Source organism: Rana temporaria, chromosome 7 (assembly GCF_905171775.1).
Source record: "Rana temporaria chromosome 7, aRanTem1.1, whole genome shotgun sequence".
NCBI lineage: Eukaryota > Metazoa > Chordata > Amphibia > Anura > Ranidae > Rana > Rana temporaria.
The window spans coordinates 107,648,132-107,668,183 of NC_053495.1; the positions used below are offsets into that span (position 1 = coordinate 107,648,132).

General features: G+C 45.3%; 1 protein-coding gene across 1 annotated transcript in view; it reads right to left on the reverse strand.

The window, feature by feature from the left end:
• Positions 1 to 20,052, reverse strand: part of KCNT2 (potassium sodium-activated channel subfamily T member 2) — a 1,265,156-nt gene that overhangs the window by 22,435 nt on the left and 1,222,669 nt on the right. Inside the window, exon 27 of the mRNA XM_040359820.1 lies at positions 4,678 to 4,762. Within this exon, the coding sequence (XP_040215754.1) occupies positions 4,678 to 4,762 (85 nt within the window). The remainder of the gene's footprint in view (positions 1 to 4,677; positions 4,763 to 20,052) is intronic.

The window sequence follows — 20,052 nt, forward strand, 5'->3', positions numbered from 1 at the left end:
TTCAGAAAAAAAAGGTGCCAGTAAATGACATAATTACCGGCTCCTTCCTCTGCTCTTCATCCTGACAGATCTGGGACAGGGGGACCACAGAAGGACACAGAGGGGGACCGGAGGAGGACACGGAGAGGGACTAGAGAAGGACATGGATGGGGACTGGAGGAGGACCAGGGGAGCCGGAAGAGGACCCAGGGAGCCAGAGGAGGACACATGGGACAGTCAGGGGTTATCACTGCAGTAGTGAGGGAAGTTATAAGCACCAATCTCCCTGTATAGCTTTCAATAAATCAGCTGACAGCCATGGGAGGGGGAGGAGAAGAAGCGTCTGTCAGCTGCTTTACTAAACGCTATACAGGGAGATCCGTGCCTGTAACTGCTCCCACCACCGCACCGATCACCTGTGAGGCTGCCCAGGTGTCGGATTAAGCATTGGAGCATGTGCAAGAGTACAAGTACTTGTGCAAATGCTTGCTATAGGCACCTATACCAATACTAGTATCGGTAGGTGCAATTCTACTTAGTACTATTAGCTGAGATTGAACTATTAATTCCAACATCTATATCATTTATGAACAAGTTAAACATAATTGGTCCCAGGAAAAAGCCTTGGGGCACCCCTCTTACAAGTATAGACCATTCAGAAAATATGCCACTATACTCTGCAACCGCACTCCTAGCAGTTCTTATCTCTGCAGATGCCCTACTGGGAGAAATGCATTGGGCAGAGCCGATTTTGTGAGGTCACTGAGTTCTCTGGCGGCTTGATTTCATGACGGGGTTCTCATCTGTGATCTTACTTCTGTGATTGATTGCTTCTATGTAAGTGCACCTATTTTTAAATACATTTTTCATGTAATACTTTACTGCACTATGGAGCTCTCCTGTTTTCTGTTTTAACTGGCTACCCTGGAATATGAGGAAGCATCAAGTCTCATGTAGGTAATTCAAGCGTGGATAGCTGCTTTTTAAAGCCAGCTAGGAGAGTTTCTCATGCATATAAGCTCTGCTGCTGTGTGCTGTTGGTAAGCTGCTATATATTGCACGTGAGCATTGGAGCACGGCTGTCATCAATTTGTTGCACTAGGAGTGCTTTTCATCATGGTCATGTACTGATCTTCATTGTTGTGGATTTGCACTGGACTTTATTTGCACAAGTGAACTAAGTTGTATATATATGAATTGGTAAATTGTTGTATGCACACAAAGCACTTTCCATCACAGTCATATACTGATCTTCATTGCTGGAGATCTGCACTGTGGAGTGGATTCCTATTTTTTGTACAATTATAGGAATTGATAAATTGCTATTTTGCACATATTTATTTTATTATTTGTATGGATTTTGTTTTAGCACATTTGATATGTTTTGCACATTTACATGCTGAAATATAATATATATGAGTTATACATTGTTGGTTATATACATTCTTAAAGGGACAGACACCTTATTTAATTTAAATGGATAAGAGCACCTGTTTTTTCCTTATTGATTTATTTGGTAGGTTTGCATTCAGTCTCACTTGGTGCAGCTGTCAATATTGATCTGAGCACAGATTGTATACAAATCTTTTGGTTTATTACGGTTTCAAATGCCTTAGCAAAAACTACTGTAGATATGTGTAAGGGAAAATAGTCATGCTAAACAACCTGTGAATAGAGTCATATACAAAAAGCCTGAAATGAGTAGTGCACCAAAATAAACAGTGTATCCAACAAAAATAGATTTCTGGCTGAAATCACCTACATAATCAAATGTAAACGACTGTTGAAAAGCAAGAACCAAGGTGAATAACTTTTCAATGCTTTTCAACAGTCGTTTACATTTGATTATGTAGGTGATTTCAGCCAGCAATCTATTTTTGTTGGACACACTGTTTATTTTGGTGCACTACTGATTTCAGGCTTTTTGTATATGACTCTATTCTCAGGTTGTTTAGCACGACTATTTTCCCTTACATATTTCTGTTTGCATGGTTTCACATGTTAATTGTGTCGCAGCTTAGCTTTCACTAGCATTTTGCTCAATTTTATTATCAGCACAGTATTTACTTTTTTACCCACTGTAGATATGTGACATGTACCAAATTACCTCCTCATCGAATGTTAAAAGGCTGGTCTGGCAAGAACAGTCTTTCATAAATCCATGTTTGTTACTACTAATGATGCTATTTTGATTAGGAAATTCAGTGATATGGTCCCTTATCATTCCTTCCAATAGATTTCATACTATTGATGTTAGGCTGACTGGTCTGTAAATTTCCAAATATGTATCCTGGCTCTTTTTTGAAAATTGGTACCATGGGGTAGATCCGCAGAGCGAGTACGCCGGTGTATCTACTGATACGCCGGCGTACTTTCAAATTTCCTGTGTCGTATCGTTGTTTTGAATCCTTTAAAACAAGATACGACGGCTTCTGGGTTAAATCCGACAGGTGTACGTCTTCGTATGCCTTCGGATCTAAGATGCAATACTTCGGCGTCCGCTGGGTGGCGTTCGCGTCGTTTTCCACGTCGGGTATGCAAATTAGCTATTTCCGACGATCCACGAACGTACGAGTGGCCGGCGCATTTTTTTACGGCGTCTGTAGTTGGCTTTTTCCGGCGTATAGTTAAAGCTGCTATTTCATCGCGTATAATTAGACTTGCCATGTTAAGTATGGGCGTCGTTCCCGCGTTGAAATTTGAATTTTGTTTTTGCGCAAGTCGTCCGTGAATCGGGATGGATGTAATTCACGTCTAAGTTAAAAAAAATTACGTCGTTGCGACATCATTTAGTGCAATGCACGGCGGGAAATTTAGAAACGGAGCATGCGCAGTTCATTCGGCGCGGGGACTCGCTTCATTTAAATGAAACACGCCCCCCTAATTGCCGATTTGAATTCTGCGCCGTTACGCCGATTGAGATACACTACGCCGCCGTAACTTACAGCGCAAATTCTTTGGGGATTCGAACCAGCAAAAAGTAAGTAACAGTGGCGTAGCGTATCTCACATACGATGCGCCAATGTATTTGTATGTGGATCTACCCCCATGTTTGCTTTTTGCCAGTCTGCTGGTACCATTTCAGTCAGTAAGCAACATCTAAGTGACATCTAGTGATATCATTGGGCATATCTGTACCCTACCCTACACTATTATTTAGTCTCTTATTGAGGCAGCTTATGGACCCACATGTAACGGACAAGCAAGTCAAAGCAATGAGTCATTATGTAATAGACAGCTAAATTTAAAGCAATGAGATGTGTACCTAAGATTGAGCTATTTTTTTCTGCTATTACTTTGCGAATGCATGGTTCTCCAGAAAACCTTTGTCATGAAATACATGTTTTTTTGTGAGGCCCCATACACACCATAGAATCCATCCGCAGATAAATCCCAGCAAATGGGTTTTCAGCGGATAGATCCTATGGTGTGTACACGCCAGCGGATCTTTATCCGCGGATAAATCTCCCCATGGATGGATTTCCAGCAGATGAATATTTGCTGACATGCTCAACAAATCCATCCGCTGGTCTGTACAGACTCACCGAATCCATCCGTCCGAAGGGATCCCCCGCATGCGTCGCAATGATTCAACGCATGCGTGGAATTCCTTATATGACAGCGTCGCGCCCATCGCCGCGTCATAATCGCGGCGACGGCGCGACACATCATCGCCAGAGGATTTCGGCGCGGATTTCAATGCGATGGTGAGTACACTCCATCGCATTAAAATCTGCTGAAATCCTCGAGAGGATTTATCCGCGGAAACGGTCCGCTGGACCGTATCCGCGGATAAATCCTCCCGTGTGTATGGGGCCTGAAACAAGGAATGCAGACCTATAGTAAAAAACATAAAGGGGGATATACCGGTAAATACTGTAAAGCTGTGACATTTGCCAGATATTCACTGTAGGTGGATCAGTCACTGTACTTTAAAAAAAATATGTACCAGGATGATTCAGCTGCATTAAATGTTTGGTAATATCACATCCACTGTTTTATAAAAAAAGAAGTGCCCCACAGAGTAAAACCTTATTTTGTAAAGAAATAAACTAAAAAAAAATAAAAATAGAATTCTCCCAAACCATTAAAGTTTTCCTTAAAATACATCAAATGCGTAGGGACATCTCTATGTTTAACTGCTTGTTTTCCTATTATATTAGTGATACTTATTTCTCTTGAAGAAAAGCCCAACAGAACTTGTGTCTGAGATGTGCTTTGTAATGGCACATAATAGAAAGACACTTCAGATATCACATTTCTATTACAGAGGGCGTAAGAATTGCAAACATTATCATTTGCGATCATTTTTCTATCTCGGCTATCGAAATTCACAAAATGCCTAGTCAATTTCAGAAGTATAGCTCACTCCTTCAGTCATCCATTCCGTGATCCTTTGGCACTTTGCATTAAGATGGGATTGTATTTGTAACCTTAGTAACAGGAATAACTGTGTTATTCTACACATGTCTGCTCACAAAGGAAGTTCAGATTCATTGTGTCAATCATTCTATTGCTGACCCTTAACAATCTATGCATGTGAGAAATTACAATTCTGTTTCAATGTGTTGTATTAGGGGTTAAAAATAATTGCATGAAACAGTGATGGAAGCCAGGTGGCATAGAGTGAACTGTTGCATGAAGAATGGAAAACAGACAGAGTGGAAGAGAACTGCCTGCTCGCCTCTCTTGACTTACACAACATCATTCAGTTCCAGTCTAGTGTCTGGGGAAGGATTGATGAGGATGTAGGACAGCGTGTTCTGCTGATCATTCATTTCATCTAGAAAAAAAAAAAAAAACAGTTATTGCCTGAAACACGATGAAAATACAGTGCAAAAGCCACATAATTAAAACAGATACATTCCTAATTAGTGAAGACAACTGGAACATAGTAATTATCAATGATTCTATGATTTGTAAGTGATTTCCAAATATAATAATTCTTCAAAAATGATTCAGGCCTAAAGTTGGCCACCCATATTCTCAGTCTATTCATCATCAACAACATTTACCACAGGCTGTGTTGCTGTCTGGCCTAGCTATACTGTACATCCATTTGCATTATGTCCAATCATTTAGATCCTCCCACTTATACATTTGGTGGCTATTTATATTAATATGACTGGTTAAAATGTCTCTATGTGTAGACAACTTGAAACAAATCTGTTCTTTAACCTATAAAATAAAACTATGGGCAAAATAAAAAAAAAATGACACATGTTGTACAGTATGTCAGTAGGATTAACACAGCAGACTTTTTTTTCCTGAGTTCCGTCGGTAACAGTTTATTACCTGGTGATCCATCCAGTAATGCTGTTATTTTCAATTTCCTTTAACAGACCAAACTGTCCAGCAAAAGTGGTAGGTAGAGGGTAGAGATAAACCATTTGACACTGAAAGGGATGCTTACATTGGTCAGCTTGTATTAATTTATGTACAATGTGGAAAACCCTTATCTCAAAATGACAAAAAAAGCTACTGCTGTAACTGCTTAAAATGGGTTAGCTGGAGTTGGGTTTTACAGTGTTGGTCAGTAATGTAAAATCCATCTAAATCTGCCATTCCAACAAACACTGACTGGATGGCGATGTCGTTGCTTCATATATGCAGTGGAGGAGTGAATGTAGTCAGGACAGGAGGTGTGTTACTGGCCAATCACTAGTTGAAAATAAAGGAATAAAAGCCTGAAAAAGAAGAAAATGAATGCAGACACCACACGATTGGTGCTTTTAACCACTTCCTAAGGGCTCTTTCACACGGAGCGGACCGTTTATGGGTCCGCTCCGTGTGTCTCCGTCGGCTCAGCGGGGATCCCCGCTCAGCTGTCGGCGGATAGGGCGGTCCCCGCAAACAGTGCAGGGACCGCCCTGTCTCAGCTGCGCTCTGCCCTATGGGGAACCGGATGCAGACGGACCATGTGTCCGTCTGCATCAGTTCCGTTCCGCCGGACGGAAGAAAAATAGGGTTTTCTTCCGTCCGAAAACCGGATCCCGACGGACGCGGACGCTAGCGGATGCTACATCCGCTAACGGACGCGTTCCCATAGGGATTCATTACAAGTCCGTTAACGGACTTGTAATGAACGGACAGGCGGAACGGACATGTGAAAGGGGCCTTACTGATGTATGTCCTTGTGACGTGGTGCTGATCTCAGCTATGGCTGCAGCTGCATTATCAATCCATTTTTTTTGGGGGGGGGGGGGGCTGGTGATTCCCTACACAGTAAAAGTAATCAATGTGACTATGCAGTCACTTTTACAGGTGGCAGAAGGAGTTTAGGAATGTTAGGTGTCTATTTACTCAGCATAACATCATACTGTGTTTGTGTGTACAAATATTGTGCAACATAAATGTTTTTATATAAAAGGTGCTGTGCTTATTATAACAAAACCTAATATCAATATTATGAAATAAAATATCAACTTTTTGAGATAAACACGAATTACTAATAGATAATGTTGAATAAACAATGTAATAATGTGATCAAAATTCACAAATACACAAACTGTCAATATTATCAAATAAAAATGTCAGTGTTGCCATACAATCAATAATCACTGATCTTTCTCTCTTTCAATTGGGATTCTCCTGACACCCCAATAGGAGCCAACCTGACTCCTGAAACTGAGACCCTGGGCCAGATTCTCAAAGAAGTTACGCCGGCGTATATGGAGATGCGCGGCGTAAGTGTAAAAATGCGCCGTCGTATCAATGCGCCATAGTCACAGAACCAGATACGCCAGAAACAAGGCTTCTCCCGTCCGTCTTAACTTGTTTAAGTTTACGCAGCGTAGGCGCATATTTCCGCTGATGGCATCCTGCGCTACCATTGAATTAGTATTCAAATATGCAAATGATGTAAATGCGCTGATTCCCGAACCTATGCGCGATGCGCGTAAGACAAATGGCCGGCCTAAAGTTACCCCTCATAAAGCACGAGTAACTTTTCCCCAGACCTGAGTAAGTCAGCTTGAAAGCAAATACAGCAGCACCATCCCGGACGAGCTGAGCAACCACACTTACAGGACAACACATTCGTATGCCAACATGCCAGGGGCAGGCATGGTCTTAGCACTACTAGTGTAGAGGGCACGTGAGAGGGCACGGGAGAGGATATACCGACCGCGCATTAGCCTCTTTGGCATGGGTGATTTGGAGGTGTATCGCCGTTTCAGATTCAGCCCTGCTGCCATCCTGAAAATTACCAGAGCCCTGCAGGATGACATCACCAGCCCAACACACCGCTCACATGCAGTGCAGCCACTGGTGAAGGTCCTGGCAACACTGCAATTCCTTGCCACTGGTTCTTTTCAGCGCACAAGTGGAGACGTGGCTGGGATATCACAAACCAGCATGAGCAGATGTGTGCACCAGGTTGTCCCCGCAATCCTCAGACGCATGGCCAACCAAATCATCAAACCCACCCAGGAGGACCTGCGGCAGAAGACAATGCGTGATTTCTGCCTAATTGACGGATTCCCACGCATCGTGGGGGCCATTGATTGCACACATGTGGCACTACAGCCCCCCCATGACACAGAGCACATTTATCGCAATCGGAAGCATTGGCATTCAATCAATGTACAGGTCGATGCCAAATACCTCATATGGCACGTCCGTGCAAAACACCCAGGGGCCAGCCATGACAGCTACATATACCGTCAGAGCCCCATACCAACAGAATTTGAACAGAACTTGTATGGGGACAGCTGGCTGGTTGGTGAGTGACATGGGAGTCAGGCATGACTCTCCCCCCCATGTTGCAGACATCACAAGGGGCACATGCATGACTAACATCCTCCTGTCTTTTCCCTTCCAGGTGACGCGGCATATGCACTTGGACCACATCTCATGACTCCATTCCGGAACCCCCAAACCAAAGGAGAGAGAAAATGCAATGAAGCACACGCACGTACCCGTGGAGTGGTGGAACGCACATTTGGCCTCCTGAAGTCCCGTTTCCGATGCCTGGATAAGTCTGGGGGTACCGTGTTGTATTCTCCAAACTTTGTGTGCCAGAACTTCGCCATGAGAAAGGGCCTGGAGATTGACATACGTGATGACCTGACCCCCGAACCAGACAATCCCCCCCTAACCGAGGCTACCCCATCTGCTGAAGGTACAGCAGTCAGGAGATGTCTCGTGGAACGAATCTTTGAACGTTAAACACACACATTAAACATGGCACAATGAGAATGCACGCATGCACACCACTGTGGTCCCTAGCACACACACCCCTCATCCACATCACATTGGATTAGACCGAAGTACCCCACACGGTACTAGGGAGCAGCAACGCCGTGTCAAGGCCCCAATGATGTTGCTGTCCATTCATACGTCATTCATACGGACCTGGGGAGAACTTATCCCCAGCGACCGAGGGTGACACCCCTTACTGGCAGGAGTGTCACCCCCCCCACATTCACACACCATTCATACTGTACTCTGCACTACTGCCTGTGTGCAGCAATAAAAAAAAACTCTTAACCAGAGCAAATAGAAATAAAAAAGCTCTTAACCAGAGCAAATAGAAATAAAAAAGCTCTTAACCAAAGCAAATAGAAATACAAAAGCTCTTAACCATAGCAAATAGAAATAAAAAAGCTCTTAACCAGAGCAAATAGAAATAAAAAAGCTCTTAACCAGAGCAAATAGAAATAGAAAAGCTCTTAACCAGAGCAAACATAACTGCAAAAAAAATCACTTGCCCCGGCGCAGGCTACGCCTGGTGCCCAGGCTCCTGGCCCTCACTTGCCTGGGTGGAGCCTCAGTTGGGGGGGGTGAGGCATCAGGTGGAGGAGCATCCCCAGGTCCCTCCCTGGCTGCCTGTCTGCCCTCCAAAGCCACCGCTATGCGGCTGAGCACAGCCTCCAGGGAAGCTGTCTGGGCCACCTGGGAAGCTGTCTGGGCCTGTACAGCCACTGTAAGGCACCTGACCTCTCCCACAAGTTCAGCAGTGGTAGTCTGCAGATCCCCGAGGCAGGTGACTGTTGCTGCACTGTTTACAGCGACATACTGGATGGAATCAGGTACTGCTCCCTTGGAGGCCAGGCTGTCAGATAGGCGCCTCAACTCCACCACGAGTTCCCCCATATGGCGGCTCTGCTGGTCCTGCTGCCTGGCCAGATTTTCCTGCCGCACCCCTTGTCTTATGGGTCGCCTTCCTGGGGACAGAAGTGGCTGGGGCCCTTGCATAGGGGGAAGACCTTGAAGGGCTGGAGATGAGGGGGATGGGACAGGAGGGACTGGAGAGGGTGTTGGAGGACCCTGAGGGGCTGGAGATGTGGCGGGTAGTTGTTTGGGATGGTCCTGCCACCACATGCGAATCCTCCAAAAAGAAAAACACATCCTGATCTGTCTGGACCACCTCCTCATGGATCACCTCCTCCTCAACCACCTCCTGAGCTGAGGACTGCCCACTCCCCTCCACCAAGGCCTATTGGCTTCTCAGGGGGTCAGCCACAGAATCAGGATGCTCAGGGGATGATCTAGGACGGCCACTGGCAGCATCGGATGGCCCAGCTCCCTCCTGCACACCTGTGGATGACAAAAAACATTCACATGTTGGTGGACCCACACACTTGTCACATGTTCCCTTGCCCCCCCAAACATGCTACACACCAGATAGAAGAAAAAACACACTTACCTGTCCTCATGGCGGGCTCATCTGTGTCGTAGCCCTCCAGGCCCTCCACCTGCTCCCTCTGAAGGCAGCAGGAAATCACTTGCTCCTCTTCTGTGAGCCGAATCGGACAGGGTGGCCCCCCTCCAGTGCCCCTGGAATGCTTGTTCATCTTGGCAAGTTTGTTTCTCACCACACCACGCAGGTCATTCATTTTTTTTTTATGTCCTGGGGGGTCCTGACCTCATGACCAATAGCATTCACCTGGGCAGCTATCCTCATAAGGATCTCATCCTTCTTGGACTTGCTGGTGCTGGCACTATCTGCACAATGGAGGCGAGCATCATATCTCTCCATGGCAGCTACAACGATTGCCCTCTCATCTGTGGAGAACCACCAACCCAATAAATGGAGTAACTTTGCTCTCCACGGGCGCATGTCCTGACGCTCTTATACACTGGGCCGGCCCATCTCAGGGGGGAGTTACACCTAATGTTGCTTTGCGCATGCGCAGAGGGGCGGGGCACGTCTGACGCATTCTACGTTTGGTCTGGACTTTATTTGCATGGGGTCACGGTTCATTAGAATGCATCACGCCCACTTCCCTCCTACCTTCACTTGCGCCCGCTTACGCCAACACATTTAAGTTGCGCTAGCGCATCATAGGACACATGTGGTCCGGGAATATGGGACTTCTCTCTCCAAGTTAAGTCGGTGTAGCGCATCTCATATGCGCTACGCCTGACTAAATATGCGCCAATTTACAAGAATCTGGCCCCCTGTGTCTCTTGGCTTCGGGCTGGGCCCTCTGACCCCTAAATACGACCTTTTTTCTCTTCTACTGGGATCATCCTCTATTGGGATGAGCCGAACACCCCCCCCGTTCGGTTCGCACCAGAACCTTTAAACGGACCGAACGTTCGCGCGAACATTTAGAACCCCATTGACGTCTATTGGACTCCAACGTTCGAATTCAAAAGTGCTAATTTTAAAGCCTAATATGCAAGTTATTGTCGTAAAACGGGTTTGAGAACCTGGGTCTTGCCCCAGGGAACATGTCTCAATGGAAAAAAAAAAGTTTTAAAAACTGTCGTTTTTTCTGGAGCAGTGATTTTAATGATGCTTAAATTGAAAAGAAATGAAAAATTCCTTTAAATATCGTACCTGCTGGGTGTCTATAGTATGCCTGTGAAGTGGCATGTGTTTAGAACTGTCCCTGCACAAAATGAGATTACTATAAGAAAAAAGTTATTTAAAACTGCTTGCGGCTTAAATGTAATGTCTGGTCCCTGCAATATGGATAAAAATCATTGAGAAAAATGGCATGGGTTTCCCCCAACTCCCCCCAGGTCATTACAAGCCCCTTTGGCCCTATATACTTTGAACAGCAGTATATAGGCGGTGCAAACAGGACAGGGACTGTAGGTTTGTTGTTAAGTAGAATCTGTTTGTAATTGTGAACTGGCACTTTTTTTAAAGTGTAGCTCCAGCCAAAAAATCAATTTTTAAGCTTTTCTGATGTTGTCTCCTCTGTTTGCATATAGTAGGAGTCGTTTGTAAGTTGGATGTTTGAAAGTAGGGGCCTGCCGTATATACTCTGCATAAATTTGGGCCCTAGGTGTTGGTGTTGCCACAACACTGTAAGCCCTCACAGTTAGTCTTGGTGGGCGCTGGAACGCCCTGCTGTGTGAACTATTATATCAAGAACTGTAATTACATGCCATTGTTGAACAGTGGTAGAAAAATTGGGCCTTTGGTGCTGGCGCTGGTGCCACAACACTGTAAGTCCTCACAGTTAATCTTGGTGGGCGCAGGAATAGGCCCTGCTGTAAAATATTAGATCAATAATTGTAATCACATGCCCCTGTTGAACAGAGGCAGAACAATTGGGCCTTTGATGGTGGTGGTGGTGGTGCTGGTGCCACAACTCTGTAAGCCCTCACAGATACTCTTGGTGGGCACAGGAATGGGCCTTGCTGTAAAACATTAGATCAATAATTGTAATTACATGCCCCTGTTGAACAGGGGCAGAAAAATTGGGCCTTTGTTGGTGGTAGTGGTGGTGCTGGTGCCACAACACTGCAATCCCTCACAGATACTCTAGTTGGAGCGCAGGAATGAGCCTGCTGCAAAGTATTGCATCAAAAATTGTAATTACACGTCCTTGTTAAACAGGGGCAGAAAAAATGGGCCTTAGGCACTGGTGCTTGTGCCACAACACTTCAACCCCTCACAGATACTGTAGTTGGAGCGCAGGAATGAGCCCGCTGCAAAATATTGCATCAAAAATTTTAATTACACGCCCCTGTTAAACAGGGGAAGAAAAATTGGCCCTTAGCCACTGGTGGCGGTGCCCAGAACCAAAAATGTTCTTACAAGCTATCAGCATGATTATTGAGGAGGAAAAGGATAGTCACTCAGCATAACAGGATAGTCACTCAGCATCAGCATAGGCAGTCTTGAAGGGATCTGACATTTCAAAAAAAAATATTCAGTTACATCAGCATCAGGTGCTTGGTAGCTGGTGGTGATCCAAGCCTGATTCATTTTTATGAAGGTCAGTCGATCGACCGAGTCGGTGGAGAGGCGCACCCTGTGATCGGTTACAAAGCCTCCAGCAGCACTGAATGTGCCTTCTGAAAGAACGCTGGATGCAGGAAAAGCCAGTAGCTCAATTGCGTACTGTGCAAGCTCTGGCCAGTGATCTATCCTCAAGACCCAGTAAGCCAGAGGATTTACGGTGGGAGAAGTGTCCAAGTCTGATCTTGCCCCTAGGTATTCCTGCACCATGTAAAACAGACGCTGGCGATGGTTGCTGGAACCGGTCATACCTTGGGGCTGTGGACTAAAAAAATGTCTGAACGCATCGCTCAGACGACCACTTTCTCCACCGCTCCTTCTGTGACTGACCAAAGCCTCAGCAACACGTTGTCCAGGACCAGGATTTTGTAAAATTCCAGTATCTGGGAACGTGTTGCACAGACCTTTCTGCAAGGCCTCCCGAAGATGCTTCATCTTCTGCTCCCTCTGTGCCGGCAAGATAAGGTCCGCCACCTTACTCTTGTAACGTGGATCAAGGAGGGTTGCCAGCCAGTAATGATCCCTCTCCTTGATAGCACGAATACGAGGATCCTTCGGCAGGCTTTGCAGGATCAGGGAGGGTATACAACGTAGGTTTGCTAAGGCATTCTGTGTGGAGTCCTCTGGGTCACTGAGGACGACATGATCCGCAGCTACCTCGTCCCAGCCACGTCCAAGTCCATGGGTTCCTTGGGACTGTAATTGATCCCTTGAAGACTGCTGCTGATGCTGAGTGCTAGGCTCCACCTCCATGCTGACACAATCTTCCTTCTCCTCCTCCTCCTCGTCCTCTTCTTGTGTGATAGGCGGTCAAGCAGGAACACTGTCTGGACAAAGGGGGCCTTGAGAGGTAATAAAATACTCCTCTTCCTCCCTCTGTGCCTCAAGGGCCATGTCCATTATTCCACACAGTGTGTGCTCCAACAGGTGAATAAGAGGGACAGTCTCACTGATGCATGCACTGTCACTGCTCACCATCCTTGTGGCCTCCTCAAATGGTGACAGGACAGTGCATGCATCCCTGATCATGGCCCACTGGGGTGGGGAAAAAACCAAGCTCCCCTGACCCTGTCCTGCTGCCATATTGGCACAGATACTCATTGATGGCCCTCTGCTGCATGTGCAGCCGCTGCAGCATGGCCAACGTAGAGTTCCACCTGGTTGGCATGTCACAGATTAGGCGGTTCTTGGGCAGGTTGTATTCCTATTGGAGGTCTGCCAGCCAAGCACTGGCATTATATGACCGTTGGAAATGCACATAGACTTTCCTGGCCTGCTTCAGCACATCCTGTAAGCCCGGGTACATGCCCAAGAACCGCTGCACCACCAAATTAAGGACATGAGCAAAACAGGGCACATGGGTCAGTTGTCCCTGTCACAGGGCGGAGAGGAGATTGGTGCCATTGTCGCAACCACCATTTCTGGCTTAAGCTGGCGTGGCGTCAACCACCTCTGAGCTTGCCCCTGCAGAGCTGACAGAACCTCTGCCCCAGTGTGGCTCCTGTCTCCCAAGCACACCAGCTCAAGCACCCCATGGCATCTCTTTGCCTGCGTACCTGCGTAGCCCCTTGAACGCCTTCAGAGCACCGCTGGTTCTGAGGACACATCCGCACAGAAAGAGGCCACAGAGGAAGAAGAAGAGGAGGGGGTGGAGGAGAGAGGTGTGTCACAACCAGTAGTAGCATTTTGGAGGCGTGGTGGCGGAACAACCTCCAACACTACTGTACCTTGTCCTGCGTCCTTCCCAGCTGCCAGCAGAGTCACCCAATGCGCCGTGAAATATAGGTAACGTCCCTGTCCATGCCTGCTGGACCATGAGTCAGCGGTATTATGCAACTTACCACTGACCGCCCTGTCCAGCGAGGCATGGACATTGCCTTCCACATGCCGGTAGAGAGACGGATTCACCTTCCGTGAGAAAAAGTGGCGTTTGGGAACTTGCCACTGAGGTACCATACATTCCACAAACTCATGGAAGGGGGCAGAATCTACCAACTGAAAAGGCAGCAGTTGAAGTGCTAGCAATTTAGCTAAGCTAGCATTCAACCGCTGGGCATGTGGATGGATGGGAGAGAACTTCTTTTGGCGCTGCAGCAGCTGGGGCAGGTAAATTTGCCTGGTACAATCTGCCATCAGTGTACCAATAGTAGATTGCCCGCAAGTACTTGGCTGTGACACACCTTCAGTCCTATCAGTGCAGGCTTCAGAGAGGACTGAGGGTATAGTTGGGTTGGAGATTGCAGCTGTTGAGGAGCAAGGGGAGGTCCGCTTTGTTCTTTGGTGTGGGTCTTTGAGGTACGCTTGCCAAGAAACTGCATTAGAAGGTCAACATATGGAGGGAGGAGTCTTGGAATGCTGCGGTCAGTGTGGAGGAGTAGCTAGATGGGAGCCCTCGCTCTCCAACCCAGCTCTGACTCCGAAGATGTGTAGGATCCGGACCGCTCCCCCTTCCTGCTAGACCATCCTCTCCCCCCCCCCAGCTTGGAGATGCAGTCCCCGTGGTGACTCCTCACCTCCCTCTTCTTGGTTGGGCTGGTCTGGGAATTTCGATCCACGCAGCGCGTGATCAGGCCCGTTTCGTTGCGGCTTCTCTACCTGAACGGCGGCGGTGGCGTGTGGTATCGCGAGAGCGGTACTTTTAGATGTGTCGGCGTGCAGACCAGAGGGGGGGGGGTTGCAGCGGTGTGAGTGGAGACTGGAGCCTCTCCGTGGCAACAGAAAGCCCTTTTTTTTTTGTGTGTCCCCCGCGCTCGGCAGAGCGTGCAGAGTGTGTGGGTGCCAGTATAGGGGCCATGTGTAGGGCTGCAGTAGGCTGCACAAATGAACACTGATACCGGTACCGGCCCCGCACGAGGAGAGGCGGATGAAAGGGAGATCTAGCACTATGCAACACTATGCAGCCTTGCAGCCTAAATAACCCAAATTAGAGAAAACTACAAATCCCAGCAACAGGAGGGAAAGATTGGAAACACACTGCAGCAGTTCCTATTTTGCCCTTTTTTCTTGAAAAAGCACCGGAGTGGTGAGTACACTGCATTCATCAAAGTGGTGGTGAGTACTCGCTTAACCATGATTTAAGAACTAAGGGGAGAAAAAAAATATATAATAATTATATCAAAGGGACACCAGTATTACAGGAGTTAACAACCAGATGAGACGGATACAAAGACATGCAGCAAGTGACATAAGAGATATGTGCTTATCATTGTTATTTCCTGTGCTTGTAATCATATTGTTTTGAGGTGGCCCCCTTTTCCTGGTACCTCTCCCTCTCTTAAACGTGATAAATCAATTATGACACAGTGAGACCTTTTTTTTTATTTACGTGGAACTCGTGTGGAACTCCACGGGAAGACAGATATTCCGACAGATACTCCGTGAGGTGTGCGGCCGTGATAGGACGGCGCACTAGAACGGCGGCCCAGGGAAAAAAAAAAAAGAAAAAAATCATGCACTGCCTGACCAGAAACAAGGTGAAACAAAGTAAAAACCCATTGTAGCAGTTATTTTTCCTTACTTTGCTTACTTTGCTAGAAAGCTGCTAGATTGCAGAACATACGCAATATATATTGAACTCTGTTTAAAAGAATTTTTAGAACCTATAATATACAACATACAGACGATTGGGCAGAGAACGTGACTAAAACTGGTGGACACAAGGGCAAAAGTATAGCATTTGTCTAATTTATCACACTAATAAGCCCTGAAACCGGTATAAGGAGGACCTTAAGATTGGCGGGCATTGGAGAACGACAGAAGGAGGGAGACAGAATATGCGTTAGGCGCATTGAATATCTGTAACATACAGCTAAAGAGGAAGAAACACTACAGTAACATTAAATATTCTGATACAAGAAACTTTAAAAGGTTCTGTCTTAAGTAGTATATACTCCCCATAACCGCAAAACGGACTTCTTATAAAATATACATATAAAATACCGGTGAAGTGTGCAGCTATTACTTAGGCGCGGCAAGGAGCACGGGTAAAAATCCAGGACTATTGTAGGACCGAGAGGGAGTGAAGGATGACCACAAGGGGAAAAGGAGTGAGAGGTGGGGCAATCCCAAAGGCCCCCCGCTTAAGTCAAAGTCCAGGCCCGATGTGCAAATTTGTGACCCACGGGACAAACGGGGACAACCAGCATACAGAAAAATTAACAACTACCAGAGGAGCTCAAGTAGAGAAGGAAAAAAAAAAGATAAAAAAAAGGGGATCGTTAATACTTTGGCGGACCCAGAAACACTCTCAGAGTCACTCTTAGAGATTAGAATAGATCAAGATAGAGAAATAGATAAAGATAAAGAAATAGACCTTGAACAAAGAAATAAAGATGAAACGCAGGACATGACACGTCTGCCAACAAAAAGGGAAATGGAAGGAATGTTCGCGGCCTTAGAAAGATCACTCAAATCGCAAATGGAAAAAATGGAGAGAAACATGGGGTATATACTGGAAAGAGTGGAAGAAGTGGAAAAAAAAGTCGATCATAATGCAACCTCAGTTAAAAAACTAGAGGACGAAATAAAAGCATTAAAAACAAACCAACGAGAACAGGCATATAAATTAGAAGATCAAGAAAACAGGGATAGAAGGAAGAACATAAGGATACGCGGAATCCCAGAAACGACACAAGACGAGGATCTCTCAGAAATAATAAGAAAAATCTGTAATCCAATATTAGAGAGAGAAACAACTTCCCCGCTGAAAATAGAACGAGCACACAGGATAAGACGCCCTAGAGAGAGAGTACAGGATTACCCAAGGGACATTATTGTTCGATTTGAAAGCTGGGAAGAGAAAAACCAACTATGGAGAAAACTGAGAGGGAAGTCGCCATTAGAATACGACCAACATATTATTCAAATATACCAAGACCTGTCACAAGAGACGTTAAAAAGAAGAAGAAGTTTAAAACCCCTGTTAGGAATCTTACAGGAACATGGTATACAATATAATTGGGGATTCCCAGCCTGCCTAATAGGCAGGAATAACGGTATCTCTGCAAGATTGAGGTTTTTAGAGGAAGTCCCAGAATTTTGTCAGCGACTGGATATCCCAATACCACCCAAAAAAGATTAACAATGTCGAAGCGACGGCGGAGGGGGGGGGAGCAGGGTTGGGGAGAGGGAGGACCTGGAGAGTGCTCCTTCCCCAGTTCCCCATTCGTGGGAGATAGGAGACCGGGCTAAAATAGAATTCCACCTCAGCCGGAGGAGCAAAAGAGCGCCTGGAGCGCCAAATAAGAAAAGCTCCAAATGACCAAAGGGTCAAGGATCAACCAGAAGGAAGGGGGGGGGGAGGGAGGGGACGAGAAAGCCCCATATGAAGATCATAGGGGCAAGGTATGAGTGGTGGGGGGGTGAAAGGGGGAGGAGGGGAGGGAGGGAGGGGGAAGGGGTTCGGGTGGGGGAGGGGAGGGGAAGATTAGGAAAAGGGGCCCAGATCTGTGTGTCATGCAACAGGGAAAAACAAATGCACTTGAGAAAAGTACAAGGGAAAAAAAAAGAGAAAAATATGACAAATATAAATTTCTTAACATATAATGTAAGAGGTCTCAACTGCCCGGAAAAAAGGCATATGGTATTAAGAGAGGTTGAAATGTACTCAGCGGAAATAGTTTTTTTTGCAAGAGACTCACATAACATTGGATTCTAGTGTTAGATTGTATTCTCGGGCAGTTCCCACCTGGTATTATGGGGACTCTCCAAAGAAGAGAGCCAAGGGGGTCGCCATAGGAATAGGGAAGAACATCTCCTTCACAGTAGAAGACAGGAAAGTGGACCCGGAAGGCCGCTATTTGTTTTTAAAAGGAATACTCCAAGGGAAAAAATACACGTTAGCAAATATATATTGCCCAAACAGCCAACCACATAAATACCTGAGGGGGATCTTGAATGCTTTAATGGATTTTAAATTTGGACATGTAGTACTCGCAGGAGACCTCAACCTTTCAATGGACTATCAACTTGATAGTACGTCCGGGGCACAGAGGCGAAATATTAAACAGTTAAGAATATTAAGGAAAAAAATGCACAGTCACTGTTTAATAGATCCTTGGAGGATAACATATCCAAATAAAAGGGACTATACCTATTACTCTTCTGTGCATGGAACATACTCAAGACTGGACTATATAATGGTAGACCACGAGTTATTGGAAGAGGTAGTTAAAACCTCAATAGGGGTAACTACAATCTCAGACCATGCCCCGGTAATGGTAAAAATTAGATTCAAAGAGATAGAGCAAATAAAAGGATCATGGAACTTAAATGAAGAACTGGTAGAGGACAGCGAGGTAAAGAACATAGTGAGAACTGATTTGGAGCAATATTTCACTCTTAATAATACACCTGAAGTAAGGGTAGCCACTGTATGGGAGGCCCACGAGGCATACATTAGAGGGAAACTAATTTCGATAGGAGCAGGGAAAAAAAATAAGAAAATTAAACATGGAAAAATTAACAACTGAGCTATTTGAATTGGAGCAAACGCATAAAGAGCGAGGAGAAATTGAAATATATCAAGAAATTGTTGCAAAGAGGGTCCAGCTCAGAGATTTGACGAAGGTTGAAACAAGGGACATATTCAAAAATGTTAGAAAAGTGAGGTATAAATGGGGGAATAAACCAGGGAAATATTTAGCGAGAATATCCAGGAAAAAAAAGAAAGAAAAACTACATAGAAAAAATAAAAAATCAAGACGGTCAGATGAAATATAAGACGTCTGAAATTGCGGAATCCTTTCGGACTTTTTATAGTTCATTATACGCAATAAGAATAAATGAAACTCAAGAGCAGGAAAATACTAGAAAAAAGAAAATTAGGGAATACTTAAAAGAAGTGAAATTACCTAAAATCCCTCAAAATGACATTGAATCCCTGGAGGCTCCAATAACTCAAGATGAGATATATAGAGCTTTCCAGGAAACACCGTGTGGTAAGAGCCCAGGTCCTGATGGCTTGCCGATTATATATTACAAAAAATTTAAAGAACTCTTGGTCCCAGAGATGTGTAATTATTTTAATAAAATAGGAGAGGAAGAGGAAATAAGAAAAGAATCCCTATTGGCAAATATTACTATTATCCCTAAAACAGGAAAAGATGGAACTTTGTGCTCCAACTACCGACCAATCGCACTGCTAAATGCAGACTTGAAGGTTTATGCGAAAGTATTAGCAACTAGGATAAAAAGTTTAATGCCGCAATTAATAAACACAGATCAGGCAGGTTTCGTAACAGGCAGAGAGGGGAGAGATAATAGCATAAGGACCCTGCTGTTATTGCAACATGATCCAAAAAAGAAACCCCCAGTCGTACTCATGTCTCTAGATGCCGAAAAAGCATTTGACAGAGTCGACTGGGGGTTTATGATGGAAACCCTACAAAATATAGGCCTGGGACCAAGGTTCATGAAATGGGTGAAGAATCTATATAGTCACCCGACGGCAAGGGTGAAGGTCAACGGGGGTATGTCGTCTGTGTTCGAAATGAAAAACAGAACCAGACAGGGGTGCCCGCTCTCACCTCTCCTATATGTAATAGCTCTGGAACCACTGTTAGCAAAAATTCGGGAAAATCCGGATATAGGGGGGTGAGAGTGGGAGACGAAGAACACAAGGTGGCGGCGTACGCAGACGACATACTCCTATATTTGACCAAACCTAGGGTGTCCCTCCCTAATATCATAAAGGAAATAAAAAAATACGGTGAACTTTCAAATTTTAAAATAAACCCGATAAAAACAGTTATTTTGAATTTGGGGATAGATAAAAAAGAAGCTGAAGAACTACAGAAAGAGTTCCCATTTACATGGGAAAAAGAAGCTATAACGTATTTAGGAATAAAAATTACATCAACACTTGAAAA